Source organism: Rhipicephalus microplus, chromosome X (assembly GCF_043290135.1).
Source record: "Rhipicephalus microplus isolate Deutch F79 chromosome X, USDA_Rmic, whole genome shotgun sequence".
NCBI classification, from domain to species: Eukaryota; Metazoa; Arthropoda; class Arachnida; order Ixodida; family Ixodidae; genus Rhipicephalus; species Rhipicephalus microplus.
Window position 1 is genome coordinate 225,687,117 of NC_134710.1, and position 17,324 is coordinate 225,704,440.

At 41.6% G+C, this 17,324-nt stretch overlaps 2 protein-coding genes across 7 annotated transcripts in view; one reads left to right on the forward strand and one right to left on the reverse strand.

The window, feature by feature from the left end:
- Positions 1-8,448, forward strand: part of LOC119187517 (protein odr-4 homolog) — a 48,050-nt gene extending 39,602 nt beyond the window's left edge. Inside the window, exon 11 of one of the 2 annotated variants that reach the window (XM_037435658.2) lies at positions 8,282-8,448. In XM_037435658.2, the coding sequence (XP_037291555.1) occupies positions 8,282-8,349 (68 nt within the window). In that variant the 3' untranslated portion in view covers positions 8,350-8,448. Of the gene's footprint in view, positions 1-8,064; positions 8,195-8,281 lie in introns of those variants that run through there. The other variant, XM_075878714.1, reaches the window with a different exon arrangement.
- A 585-nt stretch (positions 8,449-9,033) lies between these two features.
- Positions 9,034-17,324, reverse strand: part of LOC119187516 (serine/threonine-protein kinase 31) — a 280,654-nt gene continuing 272,363 nt past the window's right edge. For 3 of the 5 annotated variants that reach the window (XM_075878712.1, XM_037435655.2, XM_075878713.1), the window contains one exon: positions 9,034-10,430. In XM_075878712.1, the coding sequence (XP_075734827.1) occupies positions 10,302-10,430 (129 nt within the window). In that variant the 3' untranslated portion in view covers positions 9,034-10,301. The remainder of the gene's footprint in view (positions 10,431-17,324) is intronic. The other 2 variants (XM_075878711.1, XM_037435656.2) reach the window with 1 other exon arrangement.

Sequence of the window (17,324 nt, forward strand, 5' to 3'; positions counted from 1 at the left end):
CAGTGCACTTAAGCATGCAGACGAATTCACCTTCTTGTTGCCTGAATGGAAGCATGCCCTCCCAACAGAAATTGGGCTATGTTCCATCCTGGTGAAATTTGGTAAAATATTCTGCTTTCACACCCCAAAAAAGCAGCTAATTGCCTGCCTTGGTAAAGTCGAGACCTCCATCGAATTGGAGAAGTTCCTCAACCAAGATGAACCAAGAACACTGTGGCGTTTGGTCAGAAGTAGTCACCAACCCATGCTAGACTAAACTGCTGACTTTAGTGAAGTGCAAAACACAACTAGAAAAGCAGGCATGAAGCAAGAGTGTGGTAGGTGTATTCAGGATGGCACCGAGTCTCTTCCAGTATGTTGTAACTTAGAAACATGTCTTGATGTCTCTCTTCCAGTATGTTGTAACTTAGAAACATGTCTTGATGTCTTCAAATTGGTGTCCTCTTTTCAGAACGCTGGCATGCAGCTAGTATTGTTCATCTTAAATCCTGAAGACTATGCACAGAATGCTCACATTGGGTTCAATGCAAATTTCCAGTAAGTCACAGGGAATTCGCAAAAAGTGAGGAAGGGAGCAGTCAAGGAATGTGAGGAGGCTAATAGGACGAAACTGGCAGCTTCAACGAAGAATGGCAAGGCATTGTGTCTGAATGCTTTTTTTCACTACCAAGACAGTTGGAGAAGGATGCCCTTTAGAGTCATTGTATCAGAGTGAAACACGTGGCAAAAGCCACTGGGTTCATACCTGCAGAGCAATCTATTGCTGCTGAAAATTGAGGACCTGCATTTTCTTTGAAATCCTACAGAAGCCTTGTTGTGCCTTGAGTCTCTGTGCACTGCAGGTACAACAGTTTTTTTTGTACATGTCAAAGACCTCTCTGCCTCACATAATCACGATAGAGAATGTCTGTGAACATGCCTGTGGAATGAGTGCAAATAGCTGCAATGAACTGCTGAAGCTCTGCCTCTGCTCTTTTGTTAGAATTTGAAAATGACTTTTGTCGCCCCCCCCCCCCCCCCCTTCAAGAAAAAAGTCAGTGTTATCCCTAGCTCTTGTGTTGAGTGATTTGTTACTGGCGCAGTACGACAAGGATTTTTCGGCCAGCTTATTTTCATCAAAAGTAGGGATTGGCATATACAGTAGGCTCACAATAATTCAAACTTTAATATTAAATTCACACTTTTGATTAATTCTAACAAAATTCAATTTGTTAGTTGGCCCTCCATTCTTTCAATGTATTTAAAAGCTTCTTAATTCAAACCCCATCAATGTTTTAATTCATACCTTTTGTAGTTTCATATCAGAAAATGTCTGCTGCTTTTCCATTACGATTTAAAAATGTGTGTGCTTATATAATTCTAACAGTCTAAGAATGAAAAAATAAGCATCTCAGGCATTCAAGGAAAAAAGCTTTGCTAGTAAACAAATGTATGAAACGAAGCACATGCATGGTAAACCGTGATGCTTCTGAACTGATATAGAGAGCTTTCTGCTGAAGGCACATATGCTAGTAGCAAAGAAGCAGTTGGCAATTTACGGTTTCTTTAAAAGGTCTGATGAGTAGTGAATGGCCAATGAACTTGTGGACTTTACACCTCTGCTTTCTCTTCATTGTGTGCAGTTATTGTTTAAAAACACTTCAAAAATTTTGAAATCATATGAAGTCAATGCATAAGTATAACGTGTGGTGTCATCTCACCCACAGTCATATATCTGAGAACTTCTGATAATTCAAATAAAATTAAGAGGTCCCTTTGAGTGTGAATTAACGAGAGTTGACTGTAGTAGACTTGAGGTTAAAAGTGAATTAGAAATAAGTAGCGATTTGAGAAAATAGTTTTGAATCAAATAGTGCTTAAAGTATATGTCACATTATAAAAAAAAATGAGAATTTTTGGCATGATCTAACTTTCTCAGTATTTTTAAAATTGAAAGTTAGGCATGTGCAAATGGCACTTCTTTAGTTCAATGTGGAATCAACTTTGAATAACAGCAGGAACTGCGTAGAAATAGAGTTGAATGAGTGACATTTTAATGTTAATGGTACTTTACGCATGTAGGTCTGTATAAAAACTTTTAGACTTTAAAAATAATTCATCGGGGTGAAAGCAAGCGCAGGGTGGTCAAAAGTTGTCAGCCCACATTGTCATAGGAACTTCTTACCAGCTATAACATGTGGCTTTGAGCATTGCAGATTTTTCCTAGACAAATGATTTTATGGCATAGCAACCCCATGCTGCAGTGAAGCACTCTTTATAGGGGGTTACATACTCAAGTACACAGTCAATTTGACTATATCAAACTCAGCTAAATAGAATCACTGTCCTCTAATTTGAACTATTTTCAAACATTGATTGATATGTGGGGTTCAACGTCCCAAAACTACTATATGATTATGAAAGACGCCGTAGTGGAGGGCTCCGGAAATTTAGACCACCTGGGGTTCTTTAACGTGCACCCAAATCTGAGCACACGGGCCTACAACATTTCCGCCTCCATCGGAAATGCAGCCGCCGCAGCCGGGATTCGAACCCACGCCCTGCGAGTCATCAGCCGAGTACCTTAGCCACTAGACCACCGCGGCGGGGCTATTTTCAAACATGGCAGCACTTTCACATAAGTGAACGGGAAAATGTACAGTTACACCGAAAAAAGATAGCCAGAACACTTTGTATGTTGAACATTGAGCAGGGAGAAAACGCTGCATAAAGTTAGCTTTCTGTCACTAAAAGTTGACTTTTTCTTGCCGAAGGGAGCTTTCCCACCTGCAATTGAGAGCTTAAGCTGTGCAATTAGGAGGGTATCACATGGAAAAAGTAGAAACTACTGCTTGTCTTCTCCATGATTCAATCATGCCGATTGACTTGTGCTCGGTCGCCTTTTGATTCTGTGCTCTTGGCTAATGTCGCAGCTTCCTTGAAAGTGAAGAACCTGTTCTCCACGAAGATGGCGTGTTCAGAGCAAATGTGGAGAAAAAAAGCGAGACTGATTGTGCCGCTGTGTAAAAAAGGATGCCAAGCATAGCCAATAATTTTATTCGTGGTGTGTGTAGCTTTAATGGGGGGGGGGGGGGGGCAAAGGTTTATTACGGCACTCCCCCTTCCTATTATGTCAGTGTATGTGGCTGGCATTGAATCCCCCCTCTCAACCTCGTGCACATGCCTATGTGTTCATGCATGCGTATATATACACACACACATAAAAATTGAAAAATTTCACATGGGAGCCTCAATCCCCCCTCCCCCCCTCCATTGAATGTGGTAGTGAAAAAGAAGGCTTTCATTAGGCCAATACAGATCAGGGGTTTCAGTCACCAGGTCCAAATGCAGATATTGAGGCGTTTACATATACACGGTATTTACCCTTTGCCCCCGGATTGCAAGTCACCTTTTATTGCGGTAGCAATTATATAGATGCTCTCGGCTGGATTTCGCTGCCGGCGTCGATGTCATGCACCTTATATGTATACGTATCTATATATATATATATATATATATATATATATATATGAAAAACGCTAGAAAAAATCCCCCCCCCCTCCCCCCCAAAAAGACTCCGGCGCGTGGAATCGAACGTGGGACCTCCGCGACGTGAATGCGAGGCGTTAACCACTGAGCCACCAAGAAGTACCTCCTTCAACGTTCAAACGGCAGGCTATTCATATCTACCACTTACCCCTGTTGACAGGCATCTCATGGGGGAACTATGGTGTTTTCAGCATTATCAGCAAGATGGCGCAGTGAGCGTGCAGCGGTTCTCATCTCTCACGCGTGATTTGGCCTGTGTAGAGAATAAGGGAATGTATGCTCGATAGCGCCCTTATCTTGCAGTGGGGAGAATCGTACATCTTGGCTAGCCTTTGAGTTTGTCAGAACAATTTTGTTGTAGTTACCAGCACACAAAGGTCACTGCAATCATTGCACAGCCTTCGTTTGCGAAAAGGGTGCTGCGCTTTTCAGACATATTGAAGTAACAACCGAGACGCTTATTCGTGTTAATCTGTACCTGTGGGTACGTTTTGTGCATCCTTTGTGCATGAGAAACGCAGGGCACATTTCGATCTGCTTGCCATTCTCCAATTTGTTGATATTGCATTCATTGCTTCGGCTTTGCGGCAAAACTGCGACTTTTTTCAGCATTATCCTGAAACAGAGCCATGAAGCCAACTTTTCTATTGAAACCTGCTTCAGAAATACAGTAAATTCTTTAAAAACTTTATATCCAACTACAAGATGTATCGAACCAATATTCAAAAGTTTGATATGAACGGGTTCGACTGAGTACATCTGGTCATTATTTTGAATACCCTTTAACCAACTTTCATTGAACACCCTAAGAAATTGGAACTAGTTGTCAAGCGAATATTGAATAATTCAATATGCAGTTCAACCCCTCTATAAGGGACATACACCAGACAGCAGTGCCGTCTTTTATATGAGGTGTACATTTGCGCATTTTTTTAACAGCTATTTCAATGAAGGCAAACTGGTGTCCCTTATACTCATTTATCTCTTACATCAGTGTCTAATATAAATGGGTTTGACTTCAAAGCATTTGAAGAATTCATATTTCTGTGCAAACCTCTATACTTATTGTTGCTACCACAAGACGATGCAATGTGTCCATGCTAAAAAAAAAAAAGCTATCAAGGTCATGATGTGCAGAAACAAAGAGACTTATCTTCGTGCCCCTTTGTCATTTGCCTGCTTGCGCAGTTTTCAGTGTGCTCTCTAATATGAAAAGAGAGAAGGCGCTTAAAGCATTCAGCAAATCCCTATAGGTCTGCTCATACTTGACATTCTAAAAGCTATTTATAGTACTATCTAGTAAAGGTTAGTTATTTTAGAATTCTAGATAAAAAAATATTCAGATAATTAAAACTTGCTGCTGAGAACTGGGTGTTTATGCCAATAGTAACAACTGAAAAACGCATGGCACGAATAAAAACTGCCTTAGTAGGTATGTAATAAGTAGAGACTGGAATTTTAGGCACGAAAAAAGAATGTTTTGGGTGCCTATAATAGACCCTAAAAACTTCCATTTAGGCATAAATAGGCATTAAAAACTATCATTTAGGCATATATAGGCACAATTCATAATTCAATAGCATGCTCAGGACAAATATTCAACTTTTAACAAACACAGCAGGCAAATTCTGTGCTTTAAGAAAACTAAACTTATATTTGCCATGAAAAGGAATAACAAGAAGCACAGTACTTCAATAGCGTGCTCAGGACAAATATTCAACTTTTAACAAACACAGCAGGCAAATTCTGTGCTTTAGGAAAACTGAATTTATATTTGCCATGAAAAGGAATAGCAAGAAGCACAACCATTTGAACAGATTTAGGTGAAAGCTGAGGTAATTTTACATTGTGGGAAAAGCTATAAATGGTTTTCGGCCTTGAATTGTGCTTGCTTTCAGTCAGTATTTGCTTTTATGCGAAAAAGAAGGCTCGACGTCCACTGAAAAGTGTACTTGTGGCCTAGCACTTTTAATGCTTCAATTACACCCAGAATATTTGAATCAGCACCACTCGAAACTTTGCTTTAGCAGTACAATCTAGGATTCTTTCCAAGGCAGATTCAAGCTTTGAGGCAATCCTGTCAGTGACAGGTCTATTGGCGAGGAGGCGAACCTTTCCTGCACGTCCGAAAAAAAAAAAAAAAAGGGTATCCTTAAACTTCCCCTTTAAGCGTTGAACGCGATATTGATCCTGTTCCTGATGTATACTTCCACCACTTAGTGAATACCTTTATTGCATGATGTTACTCGACAAGTTTAAATTGTGGATTACCGTACAGTATAATCGACAAAGTCGAAAGTGGCTTTTGTCAGTGAAGCTTTCACATGTGGCTGCATTTTGTGTAATAAATGCATGCGAGTTCACAGATGTTGATATAAAAATAACAAAATGAGTCTGTGTGCCCGTGCAATGACCACAAAATACATGTTATTTGCGCAGATTCAGGGGTTATTTAAATGAATTGGCAGTTCCGTAACCAATTTTGGAAGCTTTATGCCTCTGCGTGCTTCAGAGTGGACATAAAACTTTAAATATTGTTGATCTTTCCAATTTCTTCTCCCCGGCTTCTCACATAGACCTTTTCTCGATCGATGGAGTAGTGCTGTGATCCACTGGTCCATTGCCTGAGAAGGTCATTCTACGGCTCCTCTTTATTCCGCATTACTCGGCAGACTTTGGGCAGCTGCCGTTATGAAAAACATAAATGCCAACAAAACTTATGTGTAGGCTGCAGTCGGCAGTGCTAGGCTAGCTTAGTTTCGGCTGATTAGCGTACATTCTAAATACACTATACTATAGCCTCCCAAACGCAACCGCCGAGCTGCACTACTCTCAAACCAAGCGACGGAAATCTTTTAGGGGGGGGGGGGGGGGCGGGGGGGGGGCGCTAGCACTATAGGTGCTAGCCTCGCTTTTCCCGCTCACGTAAAAGCGCGTTTAAGTGCGATGTTATCGGAGCGTTAGCAAACATCACACACGTCGGAGCGCATTGGCAGAGTCTAGATATACGTTAGCTGTGGAAGTGCATCGACTTATGATCTGTTTCATCGATATAACTCGGCGTATGCGCGCGTCGACCCTACATCAAACCATAATCGTACCTTACCAGTAGCGAAAAACTAATGAAGAAAAAACAAAAAAAAATAGCGCACTATGCATGTGTTGTCGGCCACACCAAGTGCTTCTTGTTTTCCTCCATATGAAGAGCTCATTTGAACACAACGTTTACTCGGCGAACGTGAAAAGGCATTTTTAGGCACTGAAAAGCTCGTATAGGCACGAACCTCAATATAGGCACTTGTAAGCACAATAAATATAGGATTAAAATGTTTCCCATCCCTTAGTTCGTGCTTATATGAAAAATAGGCTCGAAACGGACGCCAGGAAAAAAAAAAAGGCATTTTGTCTAAAGTTCTGGTTTTTAGTAATAGGCACAATGCATTTTAATAACTACAGCATCTCCAAGCGAAATTGAGTTGTTATAAAACCACTACACCCTGCAAAGTTAGTTTTCAAACAAGACCTACAGGATAAATCATACTATGAAGTCTTGGTTACAACAGCATTTATTCGAGGCAATATTTTGGAAAACAAACGAGCAGAGCCTGCACCCAGTTGAAGATGATGATCACACAGTGGCAATGAGGACCAAGAGACAAGCGGATGATGGTGATGATCATGCAGAGATGAGGACAAAGTAATCAACAAACGCCCACAATACCATTCTGCTAATTTACTCTAGTTCACTTCTGCAGGTATAAAAGACAAGGAAGATATTCATAATTCATGAACAAAATAAGTAGAAAACTCATTTTTCAAGTAGTCTTGAATAAGCAGACACAGCGAAAAATTTTTGTGGCCATGAATTTGTGCGAAAATGAACTTCGATTGTGAGGTCCTTCAATAATCACTTGAATAAACATGTTGCAGGGGCTTCCTTAATCAGCTAGTAAATGGTACTGTCGTATTGTAGTTATCATTGACAGTTAAACAATATTTTTATGACTTCTACTTATTTAAAAAAAAACTGATATTTTGATTTATAAAAATTTGGACAATAAGTTAAACATAAAAATAAGTCATGCCTATGAAACTAAAACATTACCATATTTTAATAAACATATTGTTTGGTGCAAAATTTTTTTTCAAATGGTACGACAGCTTGTGGCTAATTTCAGTTTTACTTGTATCGTTGACTTGTTGAGAAAATTTCATACATGAAAATTTGAATGGAAAACACTTTGATGATTCAGCATACATTTTAGTGCCATATTACGAGTATATTTTTCTTTGAGAAATAAACAGCATGCTTTCCACTACACACTTATCCACTAAGTCATGGACAGAATGTTTACATTAAATCACTGGCACGCTGAAGAGGTGGTGCTGTCAAAGAAATGGAAAGAAAAGCAAGGCATTTTTGAAAACAGCACTGTAACTGAATTTTACCTACAACTTCTTGCAACTGCATCAGTCTATAATAAATAAAGCAAAATGAGAAACGTGTCTGTTTACTTTTTTTTTTTTTTGTTGCAGTAGAAGGCAAGCACTTTGGTTCTGTAGCTTTCACAGAGCTGTCAAGAGAAGTTTTCAAGAGTATAATAGATCTTCAAGAATTTTTTAAACGAAAGCTGAAATTGTGCTTCTAAACACACAAGGCAAAGCTAGTTCAGACTGAGGTGTGTTCAGGTTCACAAAACTACATTACAACGTTGCAGTAAATTTGACAAATATTTGTTGTTTTATTTTTCAGTTCCTATTGCAAGTGCTGCCATTGCTGCTCTTGGTGCTGGCATTTCCTACTTGCTGCTTCAGGACTGAGATGTTCCACAGCTGAAGTTCATGACGGCTGAATGTCCATTTGTGTTCCATCATCCTTCAAGTGGCTGATGTACAGAATTAAATACTCTCAAAATGTTACCCGTGTACAGCTTGTGAAGACACTGCTGTATCGTTAGGTGCACAGATGCTCAAGACCTTGATAGTCGTGGGATCGAATCCCAGCTGCGGCGGCAAAATTTTCGACGAGGCGAGCATGCTTGAGGCCCGTGTGCTTAGATTTAGGTGCATTTTAATAGAACCCTAGATGGTTGAAGTTTTCGGAACCCTCTACTACGGAGTCTTTCATAATCATACTGTGGTCTTGGAACATGAAACCCCAGATATTAAGACCTGCCAGACGAATTTCATGTTGGTGTCTCTTTCATCGATTTCAATGCTTTAAAGATATTTTGCAATTAGCTGACTGTGCAGGTTGATCTTCTACAAACTCGACATAGAGAAAAAGCACCTTATCACCTTTCTTTGTGATTGAGATGAACTTATGTACAGACTACCAATACTGAATTTCTGGCTGATGGCAGCCAGCTTGCCACTTGCATTGGTCTTCATAGAACTCATTATTGGAATCTACATATGCTGGGCTTATGACAACTTCCATTGAGCTCGCACATCACCCTGGCAAGAATGCCATGGTTTGCGATGCCACACAGACTTGCATCGAAGTAAAGAACCATTGCAAGTTTATTCTTAATCATGTTGAACAATATATAAACGCTCCTATAACTTACCTCATTCTCAGTAGTAACAGGCAAGATAATATGAACAAGTTTGCACTTTCTTGTATTTGGGAAGTTACTGTACTTCCATGAGCTTTGCTGTCATTAAGGCAGTCATGAACATTTTCTGGCCAACAGTACACAGGTTAATTCACAGTTGGAGGAAAGATGCAAGAGCCTAGCACCATGCATGGAAAGCAGCAAAAACTAAGTGCATGCATGGAACAACCCTGGGGCAATCCATTCCCCGTGTTGCCTACTATAGCACCATCCTTTCGCTTGGCTCACCAGTGGCTGCATTACCGTAGTCCTACCAGGAAATTGTAAGCAAAGAGCCATGCGAAAATTTAAAGTGCAACTACTTGTAAATCACTGCACCAAAGAATGAGGGCTGTATACCAAGTTAACGAAGATTTAATGCACTACTAGGCTATTCAAGGGAATGTAGTTTCTATATTTTTGTTTCTGAAATACTAAAATATGCTGATCTAATTTTGTATTTCATGTGTGATGTAGCAATATGTCACTCCACATTTCCGGCCAGATGACAGAACTGTGGAAATGAAGCCACGCAGTGTATGTGCCACCCCTGCATTGTTGCATGCATGCACTTTGTTACAGCAGATTCCTGTGAATTACGCTGTGCGGAGCATAAGCGATATGCCCCCATGCTCCCTCCAACAGCAGACTTACCGGTACATACAGCTGATGTAGCCAGGAATCGCATACAACAGCGCAATGTTCAGTACATACAACTACTAGGTCCTCATCACTACTTACTCTAAAGTACTCCAACAGACTTTGTACATTAAAACAGGGGCACCACTGAAATTGAAGCTTCTGTGAAATTATTGCTCACAAATTTCAGTAACATTTATTTTGAAAACACTCATTCCAAAATGATGAGACTAGCTTGTGTTAGCATAAGAACTTTCTTCTGTGCATGTCAAATTCCAGAATGACTGATAATGTCAACAGGCAGTGATGTAGCTAGCTATGTGCATATATGGTTACAAATACTGCTTAATATGCTCGGAAGTTTCCTTCCTATCACAGATAGCTGTAGTAATTGGGATTTTACCCAACTTAAAAAAAGAAAAAGCATGGCTTGATGCTGAAAACAAAACGTCAGTTCACTGATGCCACATCAATGGCAGGCTGAGAGTTCCAGCCATTGTCATCTTAGCCTTCCCAGCTGTTAAAAACAGCAGTGGCCTAGTTTAGTTTCTTGTTGAATGCAGCGAAAATTGGGTTCTCCAAGAGCTGTGTTGCTGTTGGCCGATCATTTGGATTTTCTTGTAGCAAGGAACGAATGACTGGCAGTTCCTTTTCATTGCGGATCTGCTGGAACAGAGATGAAGCAAAATTATCAGGAGCTTTCAGGATCATGCAAAAGGTATACAAGATTACAGCATCAACAGATTTGTTGTCTAAAAAAAAAAGTTAATATATATATATAGGCATGCTAAGCATGGAGATGGTTTCAAACATGATTGCATCACAAGAGTGCCCAAGTACCATTCTTAAAGCGTCTCCACTCTAAAATCTGAGACGTCAGCCATTTTATAAAAAAGGTAGCTTCTTATGACGCTGTACTGACAATAAACTAGTGTAAATCAAATGCCTAAGTGGAGAAAACAGCAGCCAGAGGAACAAAATCTAGGAATGTTCTGTCATTTCAATTTTCATCCGCTCCCCTCTTTCTGCCACTGCAGTATGCACCTTCATTTTTCAACAAACTACATTTCTTGACACATAAACTGTTGTCAGACGCATTAAACTACGATACTTGCAGCACTAAATAAAAAGGGAGGGGCGGTGAGCTTGTTTTTTGTTAGACATAAATCCAACAGATGATTAGGCCACGGAAAGCAAAGGGAGAATTAAAAGTTGTCTTTAACTGTGGTGTATCGTAGAACTTGCGTGTAGTGGCAGCTGCACATACTTCTGTCATGCTGCATGTGAGCATTCGCGAAGTGTACGTACCGGCGTGCGGCGGTTGATAGGAACGGCAAGAATGACATATTTTCAGGTGCTGTGCTGCCTACACAGAGTAAATTGTGATGCTGAAAAAGGGTTTGCAGAAAACTAACCTTCATATTATTAGATATCTTTGCGGCCAATGAGAAGCAGCCAATTGCTCTGTTGCTTAGGCTATTGCTTACGATTAACGCCATGTTTCGTGTCTTTCTTAATAGATGCCGTATTTGACCGCATTGGTGCTTATCATGAAATTTTTTGTGTCGTACCAGAACGAGAAAGTTTTCGCGCCATAGGCACAAACAGCTTCATATACAAGATTCAGAACTGAATCATTATTACACTGCAATTACAATTACACGTTAGGCAGGCAGCTCGTACACGTCATTAATTCTCGGTGATGTGCTGGAGCGTGTTAGTTTTAATTTTTTTTACTGTGGCATTTTAACACTGTAGCTTTTGGTTGGATGCTTTACTATGCATATTTTTGAAGCATTTTATTTGGTATCGCTGCGAAATTCAGAGAGACGACTTCAATGCTGTGGCACCCCCCTTACCGAAAATTCATGCCACAACAAGAACACATATCAGGTCTTCCAAAAGCTGATGCCGTTTCAGAAATATCGTGTATCCAAACCAACTCTGTGCGTAATGAAATGTTAACAGCTGCTTCAAGTGTGTGGTACTTTTTGTGAGTGAGAAACTGATAAACAAAAATTTGTTCCGAGAAATGTGCTAAGTTCGACTCGGCACGTTACCATGGTTACGCGCTGAGGTAATTTAGCAAGGGATCAATCAGTCTGCAAAGTAAACCTGTCTTACTGCAACGAGTTAAAATTATAAGGTAGGCCCTGAAGGTGAATATTCTTGGAATATGTTATTTAGAAGCACCTTTCAAATAGATATTGCATAAAATGCCAGCAACACTTTTGATGTTCACTTTACATGTGCATGAGAACAGGAACTTCTTTACATCTTAACCGTGCGATAATTTTATACATAACACGTAATTGAGCAAAATATTTTCATAAAAAAAGAGGGAGGGGGAAAGCAAAATACATCAAGTCGACGTAGGCTTTCCCTTAAGGAATACACTCTGAAATGAGGCAACAACACTTTCTCATCGTCATCACTGTCCTCCCAAGCACCCTACACAGCGCGCATGACATTCAGAGAGCTAAGAATGCTTTATTTGCAAGACCGAAAACAAACAGACTGAACTTATAACCTGGCGCAATGTTTCACTATCTTGGACTCGGTGACAAACTTGCACCTTCTTCCCGCTGTGAGGCAGTTCTTTGCACATAACTGTCAACCCAATAATAAGGAAAGGTTGTTAACATGTACACTCAAAGCTCAATATAACAAACCAGGATGTAACGAAATTTTGGCTATAACAAAGTAAATGAAAATTAGTCTTCATAGTAGATATAATATTAGGAATGTACCTTTATAACTAAATTTTAGATATAACGAGCTTATTTTCATTATAATGAGGTTTGAGTGTGTAGGCCTTTACACACCCACCCGACGTCTCTATGCCCCGAGTTATTACAATCAATGCAAATACAGTAGACTCTCAGTAAACGAAAATCTGTTATATGGAACTGCTGCTTAAATGGAACAATTGCCTCTATGATTGGTTTCATACTTGTATTGCACACCCCTGTTCACCTCTCAGTAAACAGATTCCTGTTAAATTGAACATATTTTCCTGGTACCTTCAGGTTTCGTTTAATGAGAGTCTATTGTACAAGCAAGAATTTATAGCAGTGACAGCAACACAATTCGGAAACAAGCCTCTAATATGGCGCCAAATTGGGAACTTCCTCAAACCTCTATCAAATGGCGAAAAATTTGCGTAAGGTCTATTAAAGAGACCCTAAAGGCAAAGGAAAATTTATGTCACAGTGAAAGCTCAATGTATGACGTCTAATACTGCAATATTACCAATAGCATTGCCTTAATTACAATCAAGTTAAGCTAAATGTATCACATGACGTATGCAATGAGAGGGACACTTGCAAAATGATCCAGATGATGTGAAAGTGCCTGCCTACAATTAATCACTAGTAATAAAATTAGTTGCAATAAGAAAACTTCTCATGCATCAAGAGACATAATAAAATGCTGCTTGTACGTTTCTGTTTTATTTATAGAAAGAGGGGAAAAAAACCCGGCTTTACTATGGGGGATGGCGCGAGTAGTTCAAAAGTTCAGATTTTGGGTGGTTAGGTGGTGCCATCTAGCAGGGCCCAGTTGAACTGAACAAGCAGAGTCATGGCCTCCGAGATGGTAGGAAATCGTTCAATGGCCGTTGTTGCTACTGTGGCTCCCGCTATTTTTGATCCGCTGCTACTAGTGTTGGCGGCCGCGTAGTTTGGCACGAAAACGATGACATGCACGTAAGAGTCCGCTGTTATGCACAAATTATTTGAAGTGCACTAACGTGATGCGAACCATTAAAACATCATTTCAAAATAAGCACTTCCTTGGCACAAAACTAGCACTACGAGGTTTATGGTCCGCCATTTCAACAATTAACGTCGGCTTAATATTTGCTTTTAGTATCCCTTCAAGCAATGCTTTTCCCACTTACAGATTTCAGTGGTGACAATGGCACACTTAACGAAAAACTCAGTGCTAGTCAGGGTACAGAAATGCATCATCACACACTCATTTATATGCAATATTGATCAATAAATGATGCTTTCTTGATTGTGAACTTTGCAGCAATCAGTTGTGTCAGATATGGCAATTTAATCTTTTATTGAGGTCACTTGTCAATAAACGTCGCCCTATTTCGTTGTTGCCTTTTACTGTTTCACACGACTGCCGTTGCCTGCAGCAATGGAAGTGTTGCACTGCTAAGCATGTGAATGAAGCTTCGATTCCTAGCACAGAGGAAAGAAAAAAAAATATATGTATATATATGAGGGAGCATTGCACAATGTGATAAAAAGAAAAAAAAGTCAGGCATGTGCAAAGCTTCGCTTGGGTCCATTTTTACAGTCTACTGTCCTTTCAAATTCCATTCCACCTTGTCGAAAAAACAGCAGAGTATCGGTGGTTGACAGGGCTAGGATTGTGGACGTCTACAGGCATAGCAGCGACCTAAAGCAACTGGCCGACGCTTTAGGCATCAACATTAAAACAGCAAGATTTATTGCCACTACCAACAGAGAAACATCAAAGCATGGCAGGGGTTCAAATAGGAAGTTTGGAGATGACGTCGCGAGTACTTCGAGACGAATTGTCGACAAAAACTGTACATTTACATTAAAGCAGATAAAGGAGGCCCTGGAGGAAGAAATGCCAGGAGGAACAATCAGTGCAAGCACAGTCGATCGCTTTCTGGGTGCCCATTGCTACTCGATGAAGGTAGTGACGCAGAGGCCCACAGATCGCAACCGTGACGATATCAAGCACAGCCGCATGCTGTACCCCCAATGGCTGCAGTCTGATGGAACGCGTGTTTGCCGCTTTTATTTGGATGAGACTAACTTCAATATCTGGTGTTCCAGGAATTTCGGCAGGGCAGCTAAAGGACAACCAGCTGTGCACATGACCACAACGACAAAGGGAGCGAACTTGAACATTATGGCATGCATGTCCGCCAACGTAGTTATGCACTGGACTGTGGTGGACAAAGTTCATTGGGTTGTTTTTAATGATTTCCTCAGTGATGTTTCGGCCTGTGTAGAACATGGTGAGCCAAATACCGAAGCTGTATTCCTTTTTGATAACACACCTGCTCACGCTCGAGCAGAACAGGCGGCTTTGGCTAATTCCCTGCACTCTATTAAGTGCCTGCCAGCGTACAGTCCCTTCTTTAACCATATAAAAAAAGCCGCGAAATTCAAGTCGCACGTGAACGCCTACCTGAGCGAACATTGTAATTTAGTTGTAGTGACACCGCAAGGCATGACGAAAAACTCCCAAGCATTTCCCCGAGGGTGAACATGGTTAAGTGCGAATGCACAGGGTGATGCTATGAGGGGGAGTAATGTTAAAATCTGTTGGCATTCGCCAGTGAGTTAACGTAAACTCCCCTGTGTGATCACATTGCGATTCCCAGGAACCATTAGACCCTTTCATAAAATCTTGGTGAGTTTACGTTTGCAGGCTGCTTCGCCCGCTTGCGCTTGGCATCACGGGCTCTTCGCCGCGCTGCCTTGTCTTCAACCGGCGCGACATCTTCAACGACACATGCAATGCTCGCATTCGATTGCGTTGTACTCATTGTTCGAGGTATTGCAGTCTAAATTGATGCCTGCGATGGATCTATACCTATGACGACTTGCCGATCTCGAGCAAGTCGTGGCGGCGCGCGCAGCCACGGAGCAGAGGGCAGAGCGCGCGCAATCACGTGGTGTGTGACGTTGTTGCGCCGTTGCTACAGACGCTCCTTGCCCAGTTGCTAGGAGAGAGGAGGAGGGGCACCGCGGACGGTGGATTCAGGGTTGCTTATAAAGTACGTTTGCACTTAAAAGGAGCACAGGCGTTTTTTTATGCTGGATGCGGCTCGCCACTACATGCAACAAATACAGCACGTGGACTGTGCGGCCTTTGATCGGCACAATTTCTTTTTCGTGCGTGAAGATGACTTGTGAACGTCTGTCTCCGAGCCCTATGAGACAGTTCTGTTTTAATAAATACACTCACCTGTGCGTATGTTGCATTTCTTGAATATTTTGTTGTAAGCACTCTTGCTTTCCTTATTTATATATATTGTCGCAACGTGCAAAGAACAGGACACAAGGCTTCCTTTCGACGTTAACAGCAAGGTTCTATTGGCACACAAAAACAAAGCGCAAGAGCAGACGCGCAACGTCGTCTTCCTCGAAAACGCCAGAGACCACCACACGTGATGCTGGCTTCTTCCTCCTTTTGTGCTTACGGTTAATACCCGTGACATTAGCCTCCGTCTCCAGAAGGCATTATCCTGATGCTTCGTCATCATGGCGGAAGGTTTTGTAGTCACTGGCAGCCCACGGGTTCATTCGGACAAATAAGGTTTCATTCGAACTACGTGCACAACTTCTGGTGCATGTCTTTGACGACTTGAACAATGTGGACTGTCGGGAGTCACCTCATAGTTAACTTCACTGAGACGACTGACGACTTTATACGGCCCAAAGTACCGTCTCAAGAGCTTCTCCGAGAGGCCACGATGGCGAACTCGGGTCCAGATCCAAACTTTTTGTCCTGGTTCATAGGAGACAGGTCGGTGACGAAGATTATAGCGCCTTGTATCATAGTCCTGGTGGCGACGAATACGTACGCGGGCAAGTTGGCGGGCTTCTTCAGCAAGCTGAGTTATGTAGTCTGCACTTGTGTCAACGCCATCACTTTCATGCAGCAACATAGCGTCAAGCATGGTTGTGACGTCACGGCCATAGAGAAGGCGGAATGGTGTCATGCATGTTGTCTCTTGCTGTGTCGTATTGTAAACGAAAGTGACGTAAGGCAGTATCTCGTCCCAGTTTTTATGTTCCACATCGACGTACATGCAAAGCATATCCGCAAGTGTTTTGTTCAGCCGTTTCGTCAGACCATTTGTTTGTGGATGGTATGCCATTGTGTGCCGGTGAGATGTCCCACTTAGACTTAAAACTGTGCGTAATAGCTCGGCTGTGAACGCTTTTCCTCTGTCAGTTATTACTACAGATGGAGCGTCATGCCTCAGGACTATATTCTCAATGAAAAACTGTGCTGCTTCACTTGCTGTGCCCCGCTCCAAAGCCTTGGTTTCGGCGTAGCGAATAAGGTAGTATGTGGCTACAATTATCCATTTGCAGCTGAAGTTGGAAATGGTCCTAGAAGATCCATTCCGACTTGAGTGAATTGAGTTTCCGGCACATCCATTGGATGGAGGAGCCCTGCTGGTTTGACGGCTGGCACTTTCCTACGTTGGCACTCAAGACAAGTCCGAACGTGCTGTTGAACGGTTGCCGTCAGTTTCGGCCAGTAATACTTCTGTCTCACTCGGCATAGCGTTCGTGTGTGGCCTAAATGACCGGATGTCGGTTCGTCATGGCATGCCTCTAGTACTTCTTTTGAGTGGTGTTGGGACAACAAGTAAGTAAGTGTTGCCAGTCAGAGAAAAGTTCACCTTATAAAGGACCTCATTGCGCAAACAAAACGATGCTACCCCTCTTGCGAAGAGCTTTGGCACAGCAGATGTGCGTCCCTCTAAGAAATCAATAAGGGGTTGCAACTCGGGATCGTCGCGTTGCTGCTGTGCGATTGTAGACG